General features: G+C 42.0%; 1 protein-coding gene across 14 annotated transcripts in view; it reads left to right on the forward strand.

Moving 5' to 3' along the window:
- Nucleotides 1-24,844, forward strand: part of CHD9 (chromodomain helicase DNA binding protein 9) — a 204,980-nt gene that overhangs the window by 169,100 nt on the left and 11,036 nt on the right. For 8 of the 14 annotated variants that reach the window (XM_090061866.1, XM_090061878.1, XM_090061868.1 and 5 more), the window contains 6 exons: nucleotides 4,802-4,965; nucleotides 11,708-11,980; nucleotides 12,739-12,907; nucleotides 19,369-19,508; nucleotides 20,107-20,328; nucleotides 24,029-24,157. In XM_090061866.1, coding sequence (XP_089917992.1) covers nucleotides 4,802-4,965; nucleotides 11,708-11,980; nucleotides 12,739-12,907; nucleotides 19,369-19,508; nucleotides 20,107-20,328; nucleotides 24,029-24,157 — 1,097 coding nt within the window. The remainder of the gene's footprint in view (nucleotides 1-4,801; nucleotides 4,966-11,707; nucleotides 11,981-12,738; nucleotides 12,908-19,368; nucleotides 19,509-20,106; nucleotides 20,329-24,028; nucleotides 24,158-24,844) is intronic. The other 6 variants (XM_090061872.1, XM_090061877.1, XM_090061871.1 and 3 more) reach the window with 5 other exon arrangements.

The following is a 24,844-nucleotide window of genomic DNA, read 5'->3' on the forward strand; positions in this document are numbered from 1 at the left end:
GGACAAAAATGTCTGCCGTGATCTTTGGTAGGATCAGCCTCTATATGTTAAAAGTTAAAGTTTCATGGACCTAGTCTTTATTCTTCAGGGTTATGAGTTTAGTTCCAACCAGGTAATATATTTTTTTTAATATGCACATATTAAGGAAAGAACTTTATCTAATGTTATCCAGGGGCAAGCCAATACAAGAACAGATTGACTTTTATTAGTAGATGTTTAGGATTATGAATCCAAAAAAGATGACAGAGCCGGTAGGGAAATACATATCGCCTGAGCGAGGGACTAACATTAGAGGGATGGGGGTGAGGAGGGGAACACAACTAGGTTACAGGAGATGCAGTGTTAACATTATGTACCATAGCAAAACAGTGGGAGGGTGTCCAGTAGAGCTTGGTTTTCTGATGTGCTCAATGAGTATCTTTCTTCTGTAGGGCCTGATTTTGCCTTCATTTTAGTGACTTTTTCCTTTACCGCACAGATTCTAGGTGCAAAGCTGATACAGACATTATAGAACGTTTTCTCCTCTTACCTGCTTCATACATGTGGGTCTCTTGTTACTTGTAAAGCCAGCATAGTGATTCTTCACGTTTAAAGAAAAGAGGAATTGCAAGAACTGCACTATAGTGGGCTGTTGGTCAACAACACAGATGTGCAGAATTCTTTAGACTTTAGACCGAATCCTTTAGACCAGTGGTTTTCAACCTGTGGTCCTCAGACCCCTGGGGGTCCACAGACCATGTCTAAGGGGTGCAGGAAAGATAACTATGATCAATCAGAAGTTATGTGAATACCCATACTTAAACTTAAAGGGGTCTGCACCTCCATTCACATTTGTTTTGGGGTCTGCAAATGAAAAGTGTTGAAAATCACTGCATTACTGTTCTGGGCTGGGGAGCAGTTGGAGGATAGGGATGGGACAGAAGAATTAAAAGAAAAAGGCAACTTCTGCTACCTCCACTGGCCTCTGTGGTCCTCTAATATGGAAAACTTGGGAGTGTTTTTATTAGGATTTTATTATTACAGTGAAAATGGAGGCATTTTTATAGACATTTAACTGTTAAGATATATTTCTTAAGGGGAGGGGAAAAGAGAGAACAAGAAAAAATAAAAAACTTAATCATAAAACACAGCTAAAATGTACGGTATTTTCCCGACTTAAAAGTAATGAAAGCAATGAAAAAGTCATCTGTAACTGATATTTGAATATACAGATAGCACTTAAAAATACTATTATATGCTTTTTTTGTTGTTGTTTTTTTGTTTTTGTTTTTTTTTGCATTTTCTATGTTAATAGGTATTTTTGTTACACTGGTTTGTACCCCACAAGTTTATCTGCCTTTGCTCTTGCACCAGGACTCTTACACAGTTGTGATCTTTTTTCCAACTGTTTGTTTAAAATGATCTCTTTCCTTGCTGAAGGGAAATGTCTGTTGTGTAAGCACTCTTGCACAATGCCGATTTATATTTTTAATCCTTTTGATGACGGTTAAAAGTGGGGAAGATACAAATTAAATTATAGAAATAGGAGTGTGAGGAGAAACTTATGAAAGCCAGGGAAAGAAACATCAGTATGTTAGTTGAAAAGGACCCCTTTGTCCTACTGCATACAAATACATTGTCTGTCATTAAAGCAGCACATGCTCAGCTCTCGAAATCAGCTATGAAGTTGATTAAATGCAGCCAACACTGAGCATGACTATAAAACACTTAGCTCATATTGGGCAAAAATACTGATGGGAACTGTGTGTGTGGTATGTGCATGTCCCTTAAAAGAAAAAAGGGGGGGGGGTGGTAAGTGCTTCCCCAGGAGGGAACACACACTGGGCCCAGAAGCCAGTACTCAGCAAGGCAGGAGCAAGCTCTGATACTCTCCCCTGGTGCCAAAAGAAGTGATGAGAACCTACCAAAAGGACAGGTTAGTGCAGCCTATTTGAAAAAGATATGTGGTAGTGCCCATTAAGCACAATCCCCCTCATTGCCAACTCTTTTTCAAGTCTTGGTGAGCCATCATATTGGATACATTTTTATTTCCTCCTTACTCCCACAGCTGAGCTGTGCCTTTCTTTTCCATTTCCAATGATTCCCGTTTATTCAAACAATCTTAAATGCCTGGCAAACATCATGAAACAGGGCCCCAAACAGTTCACCCAGAATCCCTCTGTCACTCCCTCTCAGCCTGGTGTATATAATTAGTTTGGACCCATCAATGAGGTGGAACAAGACCACGTTGCCCAACACCTCATCTGCATATAAATTTTTGGAGCAATCCAGGACTCATGACAAAGAACACCTATTTCCAGTCATGAGTGGGGGGGGTAATTAGCACATGGATCCTCTGTGGGGGCATGTCTAAAGTACACACACATACTCAACAGTGCAGCGCTGTGGGGTAGAACTGCGCGAAACAGCATAGTTTCATTTCAACTTCCATTTTGCTGTTTCGACAGGACAGTGTTTTGTTTCACTGTTTCAAAGCACTGTTCTGTTTCAGTTCATCAAAACTTTCATTGTTTCAATGCTGTTTCGAGGCATTTTGACATTTTGCCCATAAGCTATAATGGGGAATCATGAAAATACCTATAACTTTGTTAGTTCTTGCCTGATTAGGATGAAAAGTGCAAGGCTACTAGCCTCTTCTGAGTGCATGAGGCTTGCCAAGTTTCAAGGAAATGGGTGCAGGAGTTTTTGTGAAACTGCACCTCAAACTGTTCCAAGTAAAACTAGTATCACTTGCCAGCAGCATGGTGTCATCCCACACAAAGATCTGGGCACCCGCTCCCCCCCAGGAGGAGTCTGGCACAGCCCTGCAGCCCTCCCAAGGGGTGCAAGCCCCCGAACCTACATGCAGGATGCCAGCAGGCTGCCGCTGTCAGCTGGGGCTAGCGCCAGCACTGGGTTCTTCCCAGCACTTGGCGTGGGCTGCACCAGGCAGACTTGGGTGCTGGCGCTGGCCCCAGCTGGCAGTGGCAGCATGCTGTCATCCACATGCTTCACAGCTGGTGAGTGCAGGGCTTTAAAAAAAAAAAAGTCCCACACTCACCAGCTCTGGCAGTGGTGACTGGGGCCTCTGGGCACTCGTGGCAGAGCCTGCAGGGCAACAGGGATTGGCAGCTGTACCACTGCATGGGTGCAGGGTGGCTCGACAGGGCACCAAACACTGTCCCAGAGCTGGGGTGGAGCCACCTGTCAGCCAGAGCTCCTGGTTCGATTTCCCAGCTCTCTGATCATTCCCCCAGCAGTTTTGGGGTGGGAGGGTGCCGGCCCCTGGATTTGCACACTGAGTTTCAACAGGCTGGGGCCAGTGGTAGCACCACAGTCTGCCCGTCACTCAGTGTGGGCTGTGCCGAAGCGGCTGTCTCTGGCCCCAGCCTGCAGCAGCAGCCTGCAGAAACCCCGCATGCAGATCCAGGGGCCAGCGCCCCCCCAGGAAGAGCTGGGGGAAAAGATCAGAAAGCTGGGGAGTCGAACCAGGAGCTAGATGTCAATATCAGAGCAGTCCTTCCCCCCTCTTCCTCTCCTTCCTCTTCCTTAGTTTCTGTTTAGCTGTAAGCAAGCCTGGCTTCGAAACTCGAAATGTTTCAAAACTTTCAAAACGTTTCAAGTGCCCTTGTTTCATTTCAAAGCTGTTTCGAAGCCTTTAGTTTCATTTTGATTTTGCTGTTTCGAGCTCGAAACGCGTTGAAACAGCTTTGGAATTAAACACCCGTTGAAATTTCACACAGCTCTACTGTGGGGTTAGCATGGCTTAAAATGCTGTTGACTCTGGTGGGACCCGGCCCAATGAATTATGTGTTAAATCATAAGCCTCTGACTTTATGAGCAGTCTTATACTTTATATACATAACTGCCAAAGTGCTGTTCAAAAGTGTGTTTATGGAATACCTGTGCTAAAACTTGCAGCAGTTTCAAAAAGGAAGCGTGCATCAATTCTGAATGAACTAAGTGTATGAATACTATGAACAAATTACTATAGCTATGTTTAACTTAAGAGTTATTGTTTTCAAATTTGCTCCTTGCTTCCATGTGTTCAGAGACAGCACTCTGACAGGAGAGAGGGAAGGGGCTGCCAAGGGAAACAGTTGGGGAAAAGCAAAGAGCAAAGGGGCTACCTGACCCCCAGACTTATTTTCCCTGCTGTAGCAGTGGGAAGGGGACAAATCCATACTGTCAATAATTAGATTCTATACTTGGAACATTATACACATTTATAAGTTTTCTGTGTACAGAATCTAGTTTTGTGGGGATCATCTTCTAATCAGGGTCATCTCCTGCTGGAGTAAATATGGTACTTAGACAACATTTTAAATTTTTCGAGAGAAGCTTGGAGCCACTTACCTCTCATAAACAAATGTAGCAGGTCACACACAAGTAGCATCTCCTCTGGGTAACTCTTACCCTTCTTTTCATGCCTAATTTTCTACCTAAAATTCAAATTACATTTCATTTCACTTCTACATGAAAAAGTTATGTTAAAAAAAAATTATTAACCATTTTCATACCTGACTTCACTGAAAATAGCAGTTTTAAAATATTTGACTACTTCACATATTAAGCTCTTAAAAAGTAAATAGTTGCACAGAGAGCAGAGTAGTTCAGAATATACATACCTGGTAAAATGTGGCCCTTTAAATTAAAAATCTGTGCACGCACCCAAAATGACAACTTCATTTTCCATTTTATCTTTCTGTTTAAATGTTTCTTTCTAATCCTTTATAGACTTTGTATGAGCATCCTATAGGAACAGAGCAAATATTGCATATTTTCTAAGTAACTGCAAGTTATATGTAGTGCTTTTATTTAGCAGAAGGAACCCCTCACATGAAAGCATATGATGAAGAGAGTGTAGCGTCTCTGAGCACTACACAAGATGAGACCCAGGACAGTTTCCAGTTGAACAATGGGACACAAAATTCCACTTATCTCTTGCAAGGTGGATACATGTTGGCTGCCTCCTATTGGCCAAAGGTAAGTTTGCAATGCTTTCTTGAAGCCCAGGTGTATGTAGATCTGAGTCCTTTTTCTTGCAACATTAATATTTTATTAAACTTGTTAAGTACCATAAAATAATTTGAGCCTCTAAAATTGAGAAAATAGTTAATTTCTCTAATCTGTATTATTGACAGATTAGAGAAATTCCTCTATTTTAGTGTTTTCCTTAGAATAAAATCTTGGGATCTTAAATTTATACATGAAATTTATTCAATCCAAGGGAGTATTTTGGCTCATTGTAACTGTAAGAGACCTTGGGTAATAATCTGGACTGCAAATTAGATATTTGTTTTTTAAATAGCTTGGTTATATTTGCTTTATAAATAGTACAAATAACTAAATAATTTTTGGACTGCATACATAAAAAGATTAGATCAGGGACCAGGAAAGTTGTGGAGAAAAGTCTACAGTAGAATTCTAGTTTTCTAAACAAAATGATTGATTAACCAAAAGTTGGTTATATTCCTTCATCCTCCATAACATCTGTAATAGGAGCAAGTGAATAATCTGCATTCTCATTTTGTTAAATTCTGTGTCATTTCTAAGATCTTGAAAAAGATCTAAGTTATACTGAAAATTGCAATGAAATCACACCTGAATACTTTTTTTAGACATTTTCTTGGGCTTCAAAAAGATGCCCATAAAAAGAGGATTCTTATGAAAGCCACAATAATTAAGAGATATTGGACAAGGTAGATAGACGATAAATTTACAACAGTATTTTGATCAAAACCAGAAACGGGTGAGTCCAAGAGGATTTAACTAGAATAATTATAGTGAAGGTAAGCAAAGGAAAATTTAGGCTAAATATCAGAAAAAAATTATTTTAAGCAAGGTTCCTTCAAACTGACAATCTCATACTGTAGTACAGGTTTCCCTCCATTTATGCAGGTTCTTCATATCCAAATTCGCTCTTATGCAATGAGCATATTTAGATGCATAATATGCAAGGTAAATTCATAATATTCATTATATGCAAGGTAAATTCAGTCTTATGTGATTAGCATAGATGCTCCTCTGCCCAGGCAGGTAAGTCTGTGGAAGGAGGGGAAAAGGCCATGGCCCCACTCACCCCAGCCCTGGCTGCAGCGGCCTCAGGAGCAGCCGGTACCAGCTGCCTGTAGTTACTGGACTGTACCGTGCTCCACCTGTTCCCCTGCACTTGGGCTCACCCCAGCTTCTGAGCTGTGCCATGCCTTGGTGCAGGAAGCTGGTGTCGGCTGTCCAAGCTGGGGTGAGTGTGGACAAGAGGAGCCCCAGGCGATGTGGGGTGCAGCACACCTTAGTCGTGGCTGCAGTGGCCCCAGGAGCAGCCAACACTAGCTGCCTATACCAGGGCACAGCACAGCCCAGGGGCAGAGGTGAATGGGGACAGGCGGAGCACAATGCAGCCCAGCGGCTGCAAGCAGCTAGTACTGGCCACTCCCAGGACCACTGGAGCCAGGGCTAGGGTGAATGCCACTCCATTTCCTCTGCTTTGCGCAGCCCCAGGAGCGGCACCTCTCCCCCCACCTGTTCCCTAGTCCCAGCCTTATTCCCTCTCACCCTCACCATCATGGGAACCTATCCCTATTTATAACGTGGTAAAGTGGGTTCGCTTTATGCTAATTCAGTTTATGTACTCTTCTCCAGAAATGCACGTATAGCATAAATCAAGGGAAACCTGTAAATTATTTTACATTTGCGGGAGAAATGGTAGCTAGTTCCTACTTATTAGTTTATCATCTCTATAACTAGTTTGCAAATTTAACATTCCTTTATTCTGATGATTAAAGTTTTCCTTCATAAAAGTAGGAATCTTTTATCTTGCAAAATTGAGCTATCTTTTCCTGAATTGTATAATTTGTTGGCCAAAATTATTAGCATGTGGGCATCTGAGTCAAAAGTCCACAATTTTTTGAAGTGGAGTCATAGTTTTGAGTTACAGGAACTGTCTTCTATTAAGTAAATATACATGTTAGCCTCTGCTTCTATCTGAGTTTAACTCGTAGACACACAATTCAAAATTTATTGTTTGTCAGGTTTCCCTTCCATCATTCCATGTTGGTTTTTTTTACATCTGTGTTTTACGTTCATTTGTTTAAATAATGGACATTTATGTAGACCTCATTGTATTTATGTGAATTGATTTAACTATACTGAAAGTATATTAACATCAGAATGTTAAAAAAGAAATTCACCCATGACCAGCCTTTGTTGCTTTTGGATTGTCAATGAGAGGATCCTCTGGATTCCTCACCAGTTTGGAATCCCATAAATATGGCTTTCTCTTGCTTCAGTGGCTTCTTCCTAACCGCACTAGTAGAAGATTAAGAAACAAATTTGCAATTTATTAAAGTACAAGCTTAAAATATAAACTATAACCCCAGTGATTGATTTGTTTGCGACAGCTGCCTTCACAAGGAAAGGGATAGGAGTTCTGATTCATTTTTATGGGCTCCCAAAACTAGTTTTGTTTTTATACTCATGTCATTGTTATAATAGGTTTTAAAATTAGATAGATATGTACGTGAAATAGTCTAAGAATACATTTTCATTGTTAGAAGAACATGTCAAACCAACCAAATTTCCTTCTATGGCAAGGTAACCAACCTTGTAGTTAGACTTGATATATTATGATCTAGTAAGTATTTTGACACTGGTTTACATGACATTGTCATAAACAAGCTAGGGAGGTATGATCTAGATCAGGGGTGCTCAACTTCTAACCTGCAGGCCAATGCAGCCCACAAAGCCATTGCATCTGGCCCACAGGGTTTCCCATGGGCCCAGAAATTTGGCAAAAAGTGACTGGTGGTCATTAATAATGGTCATCTTCCCTCCTGCCAAATCACCAAACTCCAGTCCCTGTGCGGCCTGCCAGAGCCAAGCTAACACGCCTTTCCCCGTGGGGTCAGGCCATGCACCACCCATTTCCCTCCTTCTGGATGGTAGCCATGTCCCCTTCCTTCCCTCCCTGCATGGCCAGTGAAGCCTGACTCTCCCCCGTTCCTCTCTGCAGGGTGGGTTGTGCTGGGCAATGCACCCTCCCATCCTCAGAGCCAGATCAAGCTCCTCTCCCCTGCAGGGCTGTTGGGGCTAGCCTGCCCCCCAGCCTTCCACTGTACAGCCAATTTGGCTGTGGGGGGGGGGGGGAGGTTGGGTACCACTCATCTAGATGAAGCTGCTGTAAGGTGCCTAACTGATGGAGCCTTATTGTTGGAAAAACTACTCAGAGTGATTACTGGTGGTTCACTGTTAAAATGGAAAAGTATATGAAGTGGGGTTCTGCAGAGGTCTGTCCTTAGTTTATTACTTATGTGGTATTTTCCTAGTCGTCATTTGGGTGATAGAAAAGAGAATATATTTAAGTTTACAGAAACTACCAAGTCAGGAGTGTTTAGAGGGTAGAGTTTGAATTCAAAATAATCATGACATATTTGAGTTATGGCCTATAATAGGATACAGTGCAATACAGATAAGTGGAACAAATGTGTGCTTCAATACAAAAAAGTATAACAACTAGCTAGGCAACAGTGTTTCACAACAGGGATATAGAATATTATAGTGAATTTCAAAACTAAACATGAAGCCACTGTGTGTGCGTGTGTGTGTGTGTGTTGCAAAGTAAAGCATACTGGGAGTGATGTATGTAAGATGTAAAGCAATTCTTCCACTCTGGTATGGGTAAGGGCTCAGCTGGAATACATGTGTACCCACCTTTAGGTGGTAGAGTTTATACAATCATTCAGATGCCCAGGTTCACAGGTTAAGAAGTACTAACAGTTTATCCCTGGATATTGCAAAATGTCTGAGTGATTATCTCACAACTGTATCATCAAATCATTGGCAGAGAAGTAGCAGTGCATTCAGCTGCTCACTACATCCTAATTAGAAGGTGTTATGTGCATATGCTGATCTTAGGATATTTTCTTTCTGGGACAACACACAGGGACAATTGCAACATCTTTTCCTAGCCTTCAGAAAAGATGCAAATTGATTGGAAAGATTTCAAAGGAGAGCAATAAAATGATCACTAGTCTAGAACTGTAGTCGAGAACTACAGTTCTCAACTGGTAGGCTATGAAGATATACATGTGAAGGCTTGGTCATCTAACTTCTCTTTCTTTTCCCCCAAAACGTTCATGCAGAACCACTCACCCTCATTCTGAAGCGACAGGCTGATTAGTTCTCCTTGGCTAGGAACAGATTGACTTTTATTAGTAGATGTTTTGGATGGGGAATCCAGAAAAAAGATGACAAAGCTGAGATGGAAATACAAAGCGCCCGAGCGAGGGACTAACAATCAAGAACAGATTGACTTTTATTATATTACACGCAAATTGGTTTAAGTGATCAGAAACTGGTTTAAACCTGTAACAGTACATAAGTTCAAAATGGCTGAAACTTGTTTAAGATAAACCTGGTTGAATGTAGCATCAGACTTAATTGATTTAGGTCAAACCAGTTCATACAGTGTCTGTCCCAGACCCTTGAGTTCAGTATCTCACAAATATAGCCATACTACCCTCTTTTTAGAGTTAGTACAAGCAGATCTATGCATGGCAGGAGGATTTCGGGTATATATAGGCTGGGAGGAGGTAGGCAAATGGGCTTTGAGATCAAAAAAGGCTGAGAATGTATTAGTTCTCAGAAAACATGGAAAGATTTGAAGAATTGGGTTCATTTAGGCTGGAAAAGACAGAGTGGCAGCAGGATAAGTCTCTACAAAAGGTTGCTGTAAAGAAGAAGGCAGTACATTTCCTCCCCTGTGTATTATAAATGGGATAAGAAGTAACAGGCTTAAACTGTGACAAGGGTTTTTTATTTTGACATTCAGAAAAACTTTCTAACCATAAAAAGAGTTTAGCTTTGAAATAACTTATTAAAAGCATTTTCCATGGAAGTTTTTAAGAACTGTCTGCAAATATCTGTAAGGAATGATTTAAATATAGCTCACCTTGCATTTAGGGGTGTGGAGAAAATAGTGTCTCAATATCCCTTTTAGTTTATTTATAAAGATTCTGAGACATGCTATGTGTCAAAGAAAAAATAGCTACTTAATGTCTTAATTTGCAGTAGGGATGTGAAAGGTTAAACATTTAAACAATAAGTGTAATTACTGGTAATGTATTACCAGTTAATGTTTAGCACAGGGCATGGCACAGTACTCCAAGAACAGGAAGGTGGCAGGGCAGGCAGGAGGGAGCAGGGAAGAGTGAGGGGGAGGACTAGTACTCATAGCTAGTCTGCTTCTTCCCTCCCAGCTGCCACTTCAGGTAAGCTGTATTGTCTGACAGAGTTTGCTGCCACCACCTTGCCCTCCATCAACGGCTCTGGGGAGCAGCTATGTCCGAACAGGTGTGTGTGCAGCTCCTGGCTCCCCAGATTGCTCTGGGCAGGTGGCTGTGGCCCCTCCCCTGTGGTGGTGTGGGTGGGGTATGCAGGTGCCAGCCTACAGCTCCACACCTCCAAGCCGGGACTAGGTATGTGTTATCACTTAACTGTTTAACCAGTATAATTAGTGGAAGTTAAACGGATACCTTTTTTTAAAAGAATATTTACATCCCAAATTTGCAGTGGTAAGGATCTGATTAACTGGAAGCAGGCAAGGATTGGGCTGAGACCAGATTGGAAGCTCCTAATGAAGGCAGAGATTTCAGAAGTTAAGCAGCTTAGGAGAGCCTGACAGGGAACTTCTGAAAGGAGACAAGGTTGGGAGAGCACAGGAAAAGAAGAACTTAGTATCTGAAGTTCAGGGTCTTTTAATTTGCAGTACATTAAAATCAGGAATTTATTTTCACAGTGTTTAGTTTTTGAGAGCTCAACTAGAGACATCTTAAAACTAACTTTCATAGGAAGTTGCTTGGAAGATTGAAAAATCAGCCTCATTCATAGTGTCAAATTAGACAGCCAGAAGATAGCAACAGAAACAACATTTCTAAGCATTTTATAAGATGGAATTGCGTAAGATAAAGGAAAACTGTAAAATGTATGAAATGTACATTACCTATTGGGCAGTTTTGCTTTTTTTCCTAAACTTTATTAGTAAATGTTATTGTTTTTTTAAATGATGAAGATTTAAAAGATTCCCAGACATGTTATCAGAGTGATTCAGTATACAGTGTTTATGTATTAGCTTGACTTCAGTAGGATCAATGGTGTGTAAAGTTAAGGATGTGCTTGGTGCTTTGCTGGGTTGGCTCCTGAAATATCTGAATCAGAAATATTAAAGATTCAGTCACTTAAAAAATTGTGAAAAGCATCCTTATTTTTGAATGTGTTACAAATAGAACCTAGAACACCTCAGCCCATGTCAGAGGCATATTATGCTAGGTATTCTGAAAATATATAGCGAGCAACAGTTTTAAAGAATTACGGCCAAACCCTACGAACAGTTCTGCATTGTTTACAATTCTGTGTAGGCCCAGTAAAATCAATGGGAGTATGTGTCTTATGTATTTACAGGGTGTGAGGGCTTGTATGTGCGAGAAATGTGTTTTGTTAAATGTCTGAGTGGGACATACAGATTAGGTGGCTTACTTTAAATCAAAACAATAGGTCTGTGGTCAGCCAAGAATGGAATCCTCACCTCCTTGAATCCAAGTACAGTGCCAATAATATTGACATTGTCCCTTCTCAGATTTTGAGAAAAATAAGATTTCTTTTCATTTTGAATGGCAGCATATTCGCATGTCATAAGCAATACCCTTGTAAAATCTTTTCCTTGTTTTTTTAGGATCGAGTTATGATTAACCGGCTAGACAGTATTTGTCAAACAGTATTGAAAGGTAAATGGCCTTCAGCAAGAAGAAGTTATGACAACAATACGGTGGCATCTTTCTATACAACCAAACTTCTGGACAGCCCGGGTGCAGCTGCAGACTACAGTGAACCCAGTGTACCTACACCTCCAAGTGCAGGTGTTAAAGAAGAACGTGATCAGTCACCACAGATGTCAAAGGTGAAGAAGCATGTACGAGAAAAGGAGTTTACAGTGAAAATCAATGACGTATGTTTATTTTTATTGCCCTAGGACCTGATTGCGATTGCGGGGTGCAGCATGCTTTATCTGCAAGTGGCTGCCTGCTCTCACTCTTACTTCCTTTACACACTTGTTTGTGGGTATTTGGATCTGTTTCTTTTGGGCATTTATTACTCTAAATTTGCCTATCCTACTAGGGGGACCACCATTACTTTTTTTTTTTCCCTCTGCCCTGCTGAAATTTTGCTGTTCAGATGCTTCCTCCAACACTGTTGTGTGCAGTTTCTAACTGGGTAACAGCAATGGTTATCTCCATTATGGTTGGCTTTTTTGAACATTAGAACATTCCCAACTCTAATTAGCACTGTATAAAATCATGAGGCATAAAAAAAACTAGTTTCCCAGTTTCACATACAAAACAGAAACTTCAAAGTATATGTGACATTTAAAACATATTGGTAACACATACAAATGGATGAAAACTCTACTAAATGGATCTTGGATTCACAAAGAATGAGTTTAGGGAAACAGGCATATTGTTCAATGCCTAGATTTTTCAGTTAAGATGTCACATTTGTTGAAAAATCTATATTAATAGAAGTGGTCCCATACAATTTTCAGCTAGATTGGTATCTTGAAAGAAAAGCAAGGCTTGATTAAGGTCTTGTGTGGTCTTATTCTGTCTCAACCCTTCTGGAGTAACTGTGAGTGAGAGAATCCTGAATTATGAAGTGGCCTTATCTGTTTCAGAAGCGGATCTTCTAACCCTGGGATTTATTTAACAGGAAGGTGGTTTGAAATTGACTTTTCAGAAGCAGGGGCTTTCTCAGAAAAGGCCATTTGAGAGCGAAGAAGGCACGTTAGGACAGCAGCAATACCTGGCTCGGCTTCGTGAACTCCAGAATGCGTCAGAGACCAGCCTTGTCAATTTCCCTAAATCCTTGCCAGATTCAGGTAAATGTAATTTATAAAAGTAATAGTTTACTTTAATGATCACTGATCAAAAGACATTGTATGTTGCAAGTCAACGCAAACCAAAAACTATTATACTTTTGTCTACCATGTACTATCTTTGTGATCTATTATAAAGGATGGTAGCCTAGAAAGATTTATGCTTTGATAGTTTAATTTTAATAACAAACTTAATGAACAAAATCGTATGCGTCACACAGAGTATGCATATAATAATTATAGAGATTAATTTTAGATTAACATTTCAGATTTTAATCCAAATATTTGAAATTTAGATTCAGATATTTGTTTAGGGGCCTGTTTTTAATGATAGTTTTGAAAGCCATTTAATATCAAAGGTTATTTGTACATTCTGCGGAGTACATGCATAATCAATCAATTAGGTAGCATCTAGAAAATAACAAGGAGGTATGTAATGACAAACATTGTTTTGTCAAGTCCAAGTCATGCCTTACCTTGTCACAGAAGCAAATTAGGTTGATAAGTTTTGTGGATGTGTGGAGAACCATATATGTGATATACTGCAATTTTAGTAAGTCTTTTGATGCTGTCTCCCACAACATTCATTGGTAAGATAAAGAAATACAATCTAGACATAATCATGTTAAGATGGATGCATAGCCGATTGTATACTGGTGCTCAAACAGACCTCAACAGCATCTAATTGTCAAATGGGGAGGACAAACAAGGGGATTTGTTCTGAGTCCACTACACTTCAATATCTTCATTAATAATATGGAAGATAGAATTAAATGTACCTTTAAATTTGCAGATGACAAAGCTGCGTGTGGTAGCCAGAACTTTTTTGGACAGGATTAGGATTCTATTAAAATGACCAATCATTTGGAAAAAGTCGTAAATAGGATGAAATTCAATAAAGGAAAATATGAAGTAATATACTTAAAGGAGAACAAATGCACAAATATAAATTGGGGAACAGCTAACTAGATGGCAGGACTGTAGGGAATGGGGGTCATAGTGGGCCATAATCAGACTGTTACTTAATATACAGTTTATTAAAAATAAAAACCAAAACTCAAACAGCATGCTAGAATGTGTTAACAGGAGTGTTACATGTAAGTCACAAGAAACGATTCTTCCATGCTGTTCAGCACAAGTCACACCTCATGAAGTATTGTGTCCATTTGCAGGCTCTGCACTTCAGGAAAGATATGGAAAAGTCAGAGTCTAGAGCAGAACAACAAAAATTATTAGAGTTCTAGAAAATTTAAGAGAAGGCAAGACTGAGGGAGGGAGTCTTTGATAACAGTCTTCCAGTACAAAAAAGGTTATTAAAAAGATGATGGGGGAGACTGATTCATTTTTCAAAGGGACTTAATAAGAATAAATTACAATAAATAAATTCTGATGAGCTGTTATGAAAAAATTTCTAACAATGAGGGTGATTAAGCACTGGTACTGATTACATACAAAGGTTGTGAAATCTTTTGTGGCAGTGGATGAACTTTTCTTCCACTGCAAGTGGATGAACTTTTGTCTGGGATATTTTACCCACTAATGATCCTAATTTGAAAAGGGGGTGGTGGATTAAATGACCTATGGTCCCTGCCAGCCCTATTATACTACGATTCTGTGCTAGAGTAAAAACATTTTTATACATTTATATTCTATTGTCATCTTGTTCTTCTTGCTCAGTTGTCACAACTGTTTTGGCATCACTATGATCTCATGATCATAAATGCATTTTGAGATCCGCGTGCATCTGTGCAGTCTTTAAAAGGTTTATTAATAAATTGAAATATTAATTGTAAATTGAATGTTCTGAAATATACTTATTAATAGATGCATCAAGAATGGAGATATTTGCTCTGAATATGTATTCATTTGGTTATTTCTAAAATGATACGATTTACCCCCCACATTATAATTTGTTTAAAAACCTACTAAAACTGTGTTTATAGTCTCCTGTGTTTCAGTTATTAATGGGTTTTATGGAGACTTTGTAATCTATTAGGCAGTAGTCCTTATGAAAAGTAAGCATAAAATAGACAAGTAGTTCTCACCTTTATTGGACTTAAGGCACTCAGAAAATGCCAACTTTAGGCATTTACTCAGTTCTTGATTACAAAAAATAATAGAGCAGTTCTTAGTTGCAAAAAACTGGGAAGCACAGTAGGTCAGAATGGCTTTGACACTCTGGATTCCTACTTGAAATCTCTGAGTTTATCTTCTGAATCATGTTTAGGGCTAGGGACAGACATTCAAAAAGGCTAAGCCTGAATTGTTTCAATCTTTGCAGGTTAATCTAACCTGGCTAGGCTAAACCGGTTTGTAACTGCATGAGCATCCCCCCTGGATTGAAAAAGTGCAGGCACATGCCAGTAGTGGCTCAGGCTAGAAGCCCGGGGGTGCTAGAGCAGCCCTCCCACCCTTTCACAGTGCTGAGCAGAGGTGGGGTGTGGCCAGGCCCCAGCAAAATGCTCTGATTAGGGAAGGGTTTCCTTCCTCCCCTTCCCCCAACAGCCCAGGAGGGAGTTGCTAACACGGTGTTTATCACCCCTAATCCAGTGTTTGTCAGCTCATTTAGAAAACAGCAGCCTCTCTTCATTAGTTCAAGCTCTTCTTAAACAGCTTTTCCAAGGAAGGAACAGAGGGACATTACCAGCCCTAAAAGCTCCAAAAAGCCCTAAGCAGGCACTGCTATTTGCCTTTGTCCCATTTCCTACAGCACAGACTGTAGACAGCATGTGGTATGCTAGCCAATGCTGTGAGGTGTCTATGTAAGCCAGAGGGGAGAGGGAGTCCCTGCTTCAGCAGGCGGTGGTAAGGGAGAAGAGGGGGAGCAGAAGGAAGCCAGGCAGACCCCGCTGTACGTGCAGTCTCTGCCAGAGCTGCAGCCAGGGAGCACAGGGGAGGGGCCAGCCCAGCTCTCTGGAAGAGGGCGCTGCCCGGCCCAGAAAGCATGCCAGGGTGCTGGGGGACTCTGGTTTAAGTCAAACCAGGAAAAGTTCTAGGACAGACATTGCATAAACCAGCTTGAGCCAAATCAATTAAGTCTGATACTGCATTCAACCAGGTTTATCTGAACTGGTTTCAGCCACTTTCAGACTGGTTTATGTGCAGTGAAGTTCTGTTCTGTTACAGATTTAAACCAGTTTCTGATTACTTAAACCAGTTTGTGTAATGTCTGCTCCAGCCTAGGTGTTTACGCTCATAACAGTGCCAATATTGCCACACCCTGTTTGAGAATCACTGAAATAAACACGTAAGGTGCATCTATATATGCAGGCATATGCATCTGCCAGATGGGGACTGCATAGCCAGTAGAGACATTTGCCCCCCTGGGTCAGCTGCCAGTGGACTGTGGTTGCAGAGTTGGCCTTTGTGTGGCACTACTGCCATGTGTTCCCCTGCCTGGCCATCTGGGCAGCTGTCGCTTGGAAGATATTCCCAGTGTGGTGGCTTGCTTTGAACTGTCAAAGCATGTCCTCCGGGCTCCAGTTGGCCAGGAGGTCAGCCACCTCCAGCTGGGTCCAAGGTGCCAGCTCTGAGCAGGCTCCTCTGCTTGAGTCCTGCCACTTGCCTCCCTGGCAGGAATTCTGGTCTTCCCTGTTTGAAAACTGAAAAATCTGTAATAAAAAAAATCCCAAAGTCACACTGTAAAATACCCCGAAATCCATGTTCCTCCACAATTAAAACAAAAGAACACTATATAGAGAGAGACAGCGATCAGTTGGGCAGTGTTTTATTGATATATCTACAGTGTTAAAACAATTTGGAAACCTACTAGTGTCTCTATCATCATAATAAAATGACTTCTAAATATGTATATATTTTGCTGTTTGCCTTTTGCTTTTCTTACCGTAGAGCAGTTAGAGCTCTCTCAGAACCCCTTCACTAACCAGGATGTGGGGACAGCTGTCCCTGCAGCCACAGCTCCTGCCAGCAGGTCTCATCCTGTCTGGCACCTGGGCATACAGGGTGTGTGCTGGGGGGATATGGGGTTTGCATGAGCGGGGTAGGAAGAGGGGTGGAGGAATGTAGGTGGCTATGGGGGGCCTTGGGGTGCATGAGTAGGTATGGGTGGATCATAAGGGGACTGTGAGGGGAGCTGCTCAGGAGGGATGGATCCCCTGTCCCCCACACAGCTAACGGGCTGCCCCCCCAACGGGCTACAGCCCCCCCAACAGGGGCCACATGGCCCCCAGAGGGGCTATCCCCCCTGCAGGGCTGACATACCCCACCCCCACTTCTTCCTCCAGCCCCCTCGATTGCTGCCCTGCCTAGCCCCACCCCCTGCTTGCACCCCCAGGCTCCTGATGGCTGCCCCACCCAGTCTCAGCCTCCTGGCACTTAAAACAAACAAAAGAACCTGCACTCATTGGCAGTAGCAGTCACTGGAGGAGCGGGGTGGGCCCCCCAGTTGTGGCTCCACTTGTTCCCCAAGCCCGCCAAATCGCTGTCCCATGGATCTGCACACTGTCAGGGAGCTGGGGCCACTGGCTGTCACCCAGGGCCCGGCACCGCTCATCCTGAGTGGCCCCAGCTGCCTGACAGTGCATGGAGCCACACAGCCCCCTGCCAACCTGGGCTGCACTCATGCAATGTGGCAGTGTGGGTGCCAGGTGGCCAGGGCCAGTCCCTGCTGCCCTGTGCTGGGGGGGGGTGGGGAGGGCTCTGCCAGGACGCCCCGGTGACCCCTATGGCAGCTGCTACTGCTGGTGAGTATGGGGCTTTTTTTTTTTTAATTGCAGGGATGCTAGGGCTGGGCAAGACAGTGATCGGGGGCACTGCAGGAATCAGCTGGAGCTGGGGCTGAGCGGAGCAGCAGTCGAGGGGGCTTGGGAGTCCCCCTGTGGTCCCCTCCCCCCCTCCAGACTCCCCTATTTACCATGAAGCCTGGGTCCAGCTCCCTGTAGCTGGCATGCTGCATGGGCAGCCAGTGTGCTTCAGGACCAGGGTGAGGACCAGCCACAGAGATGCTCTGGCTGGCTGTAGAAGACCCGAGCCTCTGGTTGGCTCAGGGCACAGTCCTGGATCATGCCCTGCCCCACTTTTTTTGCCCGGGGTATTTTCTGACCCCTGGATATCCAAGCGTCTAATTTTGCAGCATGAGGAACACTTTTTTGTTCCCGCACGTGCCTCTTGCAGTGTCTCAGGGCTTTGAGCTGTTGCTAGAGGCACGTGTGTGCTCGTCTGGACGCATCCTTAGAGAGCATCCAGATGAGTGTGCACATACCTTTCCCTGAGGACAAATAGCAGCGGCACACAGTTGTGCCACTACTACTTGTTTCAGGGGAATACCCATGCTGGAAAAATGGCCCATTGGCAACCTTGCATGTCATGTGTATCAGTGTCACCGTGTGTCTCTGTGCTGACAAAATCGTGGCGGGGTGCTTTGAAATAAAACACATCTGATTAACTTCAGTTCAAGGTGCCCTGCCACCCTTTTCAGTGCAGGGATGCACAGCAACACTGATGCATGTGGTGCACAGGTGCTTTTAATTAGCACAGCTTGCTAATTAAAGCACCTGGGAACACGTGTAAAATTGCCCAGTGTCCCCATAGTCAATCTGTGAGGGCCTGACAAAGAACAAGAGGCTAACAACCTGCCTCTACACCAGTGTCAGATGAATGGTGTTGTCTCCGATCATAGAACAAGGAGACTGCATTTCTGTGTGCATAAAAGGTAACATTTTACCATGTGTTGATCTCTCTCTCAAACTATGGGGAGGCAGGTTGTTCCCCTAAGGATATTAAAAAGGAAAAAAATATCAAAGGGCAAAAAAATGAAAATACAGTAAAAGATGTGTTAACCAGCATAAGTGGGGAACGTGGCACGCTGGTTATATAAAAATCCTGGTTACCTGAGGCAAGGGTTTTCAGCTGGATGTGGTGCAGGTGGGGGCAGCCGGACATGGATTGGTAGCAGTGGTGGGTGGCAACAGCGTGCAAGCTTCCTCCCCGTCCCCTGTCATGTCGTCGTCCCCCCGCCACCACATCCAGCTGGCTGGCCAGAAATTCCAGTTAATAGAAATGGCAGTTACTAACATGCTGGTTAGCACAGGTTTTACTGTATTTTTTTCATGAAAATTAAAAACTGCTGTTAGCTAATCATGATCCTGCTACGAGCTGAATGATAATTTTCACAGATCCGGGCCACTTTGGTTGGTTCTGTTCTAAAAACAAAAATAAATCCATTCAAATTAAATTTCTTTCCATGTAACAGTGTGGGGGGAAGTTATATTAAATATTATGTTTTGCTGTTTTAGTTGCTACTATAGTGAATGGATTTCTCTTATTTTTCAGTACTTGTTAGACTTTTCCTCTGTCCATTGGATAATTTCTACATATAAAAATCTATAAACTAGCCTGAATTCCAAAGTTTTTATGAACTTTTATTTAACTGAATGTGTTTCTGATTATATATAGAAAAACAAGCTTTTGACTTGTTAATTTTATTGCATCTTATATTTGATTAGGTACTTCCAATCTGTTAACAGCTAGTGCTAATGGAGTAATAGCTGACAGCCAGCCTGTAGTGAAAAAGAGGAGAGGAAGGAGGAAGAATGTGGAGGGCGTTGATATCCTCTTTATAAACAGAAATAAACAACCTAATCACGTAAGTAAATCTCATTCTATATCCAAAATATAAGCTCCATTTAACTGTGAATGTCTTAGTTCAGTATAGTTGTTGTTCAGTATGGCCAAACGTTTGTTATATTTTATTTTATAAGTGATTCAGCTGAAATTGGTCACTCTAAGATGATAATAATTTAAATATAACTGGTAAAATTTGAAAATAAATGCAAAATTTATATTTGTAATATCCCTAAAGAAACAAAATGCATGTGGTTCTTTTTCAAAATTGAATTAGTAGTATGTTTTAACAAACTAAAAACTTCTTAGCAACTCTTAAAAATAGCATTTCCTTCCACTTATTTACTGCACACATTAGTTACTGAATCTGATCATACTGTGTATTACACAGTGGCACAGTTTAAGGCTTGTGGATTTTGTTTAAAAAAATTTCCTGTAGGTATCAAATATTCACATGCTTGACTTAACATGCCTAAATAATAAGTCTTTGCAGGATCTGGACTTTCATATTTAGCAGAGTAATACATATAAAACAGTACTAATTTTCACTTGCTTCATGAATTCATTGAGATTTATTGCAGTACCTTGAATATTTCTCAGAACCCTTTTTCTTTCTACAGGTTAGTCCAGGAATTAACACCTCTCAAATTGCTCCAGGAATAAACCCAACACTTACATTTGCCCAGTCCCAAAGTTTACTTGATGAAGAAAGTCCAGTTCCTGTTATTAACCTGAAGGATGGGACAAGGCTTGCAGGTGATGATGCACCAAAAAGGAAGGATTTAGAAAAATGGCTCAAGGAACATCCTAGCTATGTTGAAGATTTAGGAGCTTTTATTCCTGTGAGTATTCTTTTTAATTCCGGGTTAATTCAATGGCAGGTCTCATTCTATGTTAGTATGTTATATTTTAAATTTGTAATATACACTATATATAATTTCTTTTGCTCAACTTGTTCTCAAATAATAAGGGTGGGATCTCCTGGTTTCTCTCTCAACCCCTTCACATACAATTTGTATGCTTTACCTAATTCCTAGGTATAGTATATTATAAAAAAGAAAAAGTAATCAGTGGCAAGATGCATTACCCTTTTTTGAAGCTTTATTAATCCAAAAAAAGCAGGAAATAGAAGCATCACAGCAGACTTTTGTTGTTCCTTTTATCTCTTCATGGACACCTATAGATCTGGTAAACTTTCAATGAAATGCTAATATTTCATTTTCAGAAGAATTTGAAATAATTAATCTTCACTCTATTCCACTTCCATCAGCCCTTGGTTCTGTTCCTCTTTTGCATGACTGGTTTATCTCAGGCCAATCCTTTTTAACCCTGTCATGCTTATAAACCTGTACAAGTTGAAGAAACTTACAGCAAATCTGCTAGAATAATTAATTTTCTGAAAGGAAATGGTGGCCAAAAGAAAAAAATGTTCGATTGATCCATAGCAAAAAAGTTAGTTTTCTTAACAAATACGAAGCACCCAAGGAAAAAATAACACTGTTCTGAATTAAACACATTTGATTTAATCTTTTTTACTTATTTAGCTGAATATGTTATTTGAACTTTGTTTCAAAATAAAAAGTCAAAACATTTTAGTAGATATATCTGTTGGGAGGGGTTTGGGAGGTGGGGTTGTTTTTTTGTGGCTTTTTTTTTTTTTTTTAACCAAGGCTATGCTGATTCAACCAGAATTTGTGAATAGTTTTTCTTGTCCCACATCTGTACTTTTCAGGTATTATGCTGTTTGTTTGAAACAAGAGTTGCTGGGCTCTGGGTTAGGATGTTCTACTTCTCAACTTGGCTAAATACATGTTATAATTACTATTTATTTCAACAGCTGTTCTGTCCTTGAACTATGTGTCAATTAGCTTAGTTTTCAGTTTTGTCAAAAAACTACATGCCAGTAGGCTGGTGAACAATGAAAAGAAAGCTTCTTTAACTGCACACTTTCCTGCAGTACCAAGCTGTGTATACTTTGCACTTTACACTGTGTAATAGGGAAAGTAGTATCAGAGAAAGTTGTTCTCTTTTATAATTGTCAGTTTAACTAACTATGGAATTGCTGTTATGCTAATATTTAACTACATTACAGTAAACATGAATGCATGGCCTTTTGTGGTGGTGACTTAGCAGCCATTCTGCTTCAATAGCATTTCCCTGAATGTACATTTTGGCCAACCAACTAGAAGTAGTAAAATTGAAGTCAGTACACGTACACCTTCCAGTTTTTATACTTGTATAACAAGCTAATATTAATAAGTGGTCAGTAATTGAGAAGTGTCAAGGTAGCAAAACCCCCATAACAGCTGGTCTGCCACTTCTTGTGTTCGTTAACTGCTCTGATGGTGTAAAGCAGTGTGTCACGGTGCGGGGTCCCAGGAGCGGCCATGATCTCTCCTGGCACCCCCTACCGTGCCAAGTGGGTGCTCTTGCACCCTCGTTCTCACCCACCACGTCTTTGTTGACAAAAGTATTAAGGGATGCTGCCTTTTACCCCCTTGGACACGGTACCCCTTAGCGTACTCTCACCGGTACCCTGTCTACCAGTGATGCTGTGTACTCCCGCCACAGGGCTATGTGTGGCTCCTACCACCCCTAATACCACTCCCCAAGCCTCTCAGATGTCCCGGACGTTGTTGAGTAGTCTTGTCACGCTCGCCCTCTCTGGGGCTCGCCTCTGAGCTCTCGCCCTCTCCGGGGCTTCTTATTTCCGTTATGCCCTCCTTGGGGCTTATCCCGATACGATCGCCCTCCCTGGGGCTTCTATTCTTGCGCTCACGCCCTCCCTGGGCCTTGCTCATGTGATTCCCGCCCACACTGGGGCCTGTGTGCGCCCTCCCTGGGGCTTCTCACCCTTGGGGCTCAGGTGGCCATAGCCATGCCTGGCCCCCAATGCACTGTGCCCCTTCTCAGGGCTCGGGTCATTGCACACCCTTCTCGGGGTCTACAACCCCCACCGAGGCTCAGGTGGCCGTAGCCATGCCTGGCCCCCAGACCCGCCTTCCCGGGTCGCTCACTCGCACTGGGGCTCCTCACCCCACACTTCACTGCCCCGCTGGGCCAGGGTCTATGCAACCCCCAAAACGCGGCACCCTCTCCAGCGCCAGGAACCCCCACGCTACTGGGGAGCTCCCATGAGGCCTCCTCCTACCCCTACAACCTCACCTAGTCCTCCAGTCTTATACAACAACCAAAACAGAAAACTCCCACCCTTGGGCTACCGCATAAACTTCACGCCAAATTGGCTAAAACACAATTTCTAAGCCCTCTGGCTAATCATCCTTCAAAACCCTACCAGAGCTTGCTCCCCGAGTCCTCTACTGAAGCTGGTCAGGCCATCTAGCTTCTACTCCCGCAGAGCTCTTTCTCAGCTGCCAGAGGGGAACTGCCCGCTTGGCCTCAGCCTAGGCTGTTTATATAGGCCATGCCCTGCCCTCTTCCGGTCAGCTGACCCCTGTGGTTGCCCCGGCAACCCACACCTGTCCTTCTTTAGAAGCAGGCACTTCAGTGCCCTGCGACACACCTCCCCCCTTAAATTCATAACCTTGCTAGGAGCGGGGCGCGGAAGTGCCCTGCAACACAGTGGTACTCAACCTTTTGGTCTTCTGGGCCAAATGAGTGGTGCAAGGCTGGACCCTGCAACCCGGAATCAGGCCTGCTTGCCTGGATCTGAACCACAACACCCTTGCGCAGCCCTGCATGTGGGGATCAAGGGCCTGAGACCTTGTACCTTCTTTGCCTGGTCCTGTACACGGGGAATGGGGCCCCAGAACCCTAACTCACCTCCATTGGGATCAGACGCTGACCCACCTCCACCTGAACCTGCACATGGATATCAGGCCCCCCAGACTACCTCTGCCTGACCCTGCACACCAGAATTGGACCCTGTGTTGCCTTGTATACCAGATTCAGTGTGCAGGACTGTGGTCCATGGCACTCCTCACAGGCCAGATGACAAGGCACTGGAGATCTGGTCCACTGGCCAGGGGTTGAACACCCCTAATGTGAAGGGAATGGGAAAGAATTTCTCTACCACAAGAGTACCATAGACTCAATATGGGTATCTCTGCACAGACCTCTCCTACAAATCACTACAGGAAAGTGCACGTAAAGCAAGCGAGTATCTATAGTACTTGGCCCTAAAGAATTTCTGGATTGTAGTGCAGCCTGTAGGGGTATGTTGGAGTCTGCTGTAAGTTAAACTCCCTTAAAACCTAGTGTTTTGTACTCATTACGTCCCAATAAATATCACTACTCCAAATAACACTCTAACTGTACTAATTTAGAAAGAACATGACTAAAATTCTAAAAATAGAACACAGAAATTCCACAGGATTTATCTATACACTATTTGGAAAAAGTATATATCTTGTTTAGCTGTGCAACTTAAACTTATGTGTACTATTGAAAATATGAAGCATTAGCTGAAAATGAGAGGGTGTCTTAGAAGAAGAAACAAGCAGGTGCTTGCAAAACTACTTTTGGAAGTAGTTTTAAATAAAGGTCTAAAAATAATATTTTTTAAAAATTCTTCTATGACAGCGAATGCAGCTTCATGATGGGAGGCCCAAACAAAAGAGACATCGTTGTCGAAACCCTAATAAATTGGATGTTAACAGTCTCACTGGTGAAGAACGTGTTCAGCTGATCAATAGAAGAAATGCTAGAAAGGTATTCACTTTTCTGTGCCTGCCATTATGTTGTCCAATTACATAAGTTATGTGATACGAAGAACTAGTCTCTCTAAAAGAGCTTTCATATACAATTGCATGTTACTATATTAAGTTTTTATATATAGGGCATGAAGGATAATAGGAATATTTTAGTAAGTTGCTGCAGAATTATTCTAGAAATGCTGTGGAAATTGTCTTGCATATATACTGTATCATATGTTCCCTACTATGTGAAATTCTCCCTGATACAAGACCTATTCAATACTAACTACTTCAATTCCATGTTCAAAGGGGAGAAACAGTTGAAATACAACCAGTCTAGACTGAGATTAATTTCATGAATAGTTGAGTTTTAAGCTGAGATTTCAGAAGATAGTAGTAATTCCTGAGCAAGTGTGTTCTAAATGATCAAAGCATTTTGGAAAGGCAGAAAAAAAGACTGGAGCCATGTTTTACTTACTGGAAAACGTACTTGAACAGAATCAAGGGTCAAATGAGTTTCATTAGTGGGTTATTACTGCATAGCAGGTGTTATAATTACATTACATTTTATACTTTCATTATTTGGAAATAACTTTAAGTGGTCCCTTTTTGAGGGTTCAGGTGATTCATATGATTCATGGCTTGTGTTATGGTTCTGTGCAATAGAATGAATGGCATCCAAAAATATTTGTCCTGCTAATGC

This window comes from Crocodylus siamensis, chromosome 9 (assembly GCF_052110815.1).
Source record: "Crocodylus siamensis isolate JL-2025a chromosome 9, ASM5211081v1, whole genome shotgun sequence".
In the NCBI taxonomy this organism is placed as follows: domain Eukaryota; kingdom Metazoa; phylum Chordata; order Crocodylia; family Crocodylidae; genus Crocodylus; species Crocodylus siamensis.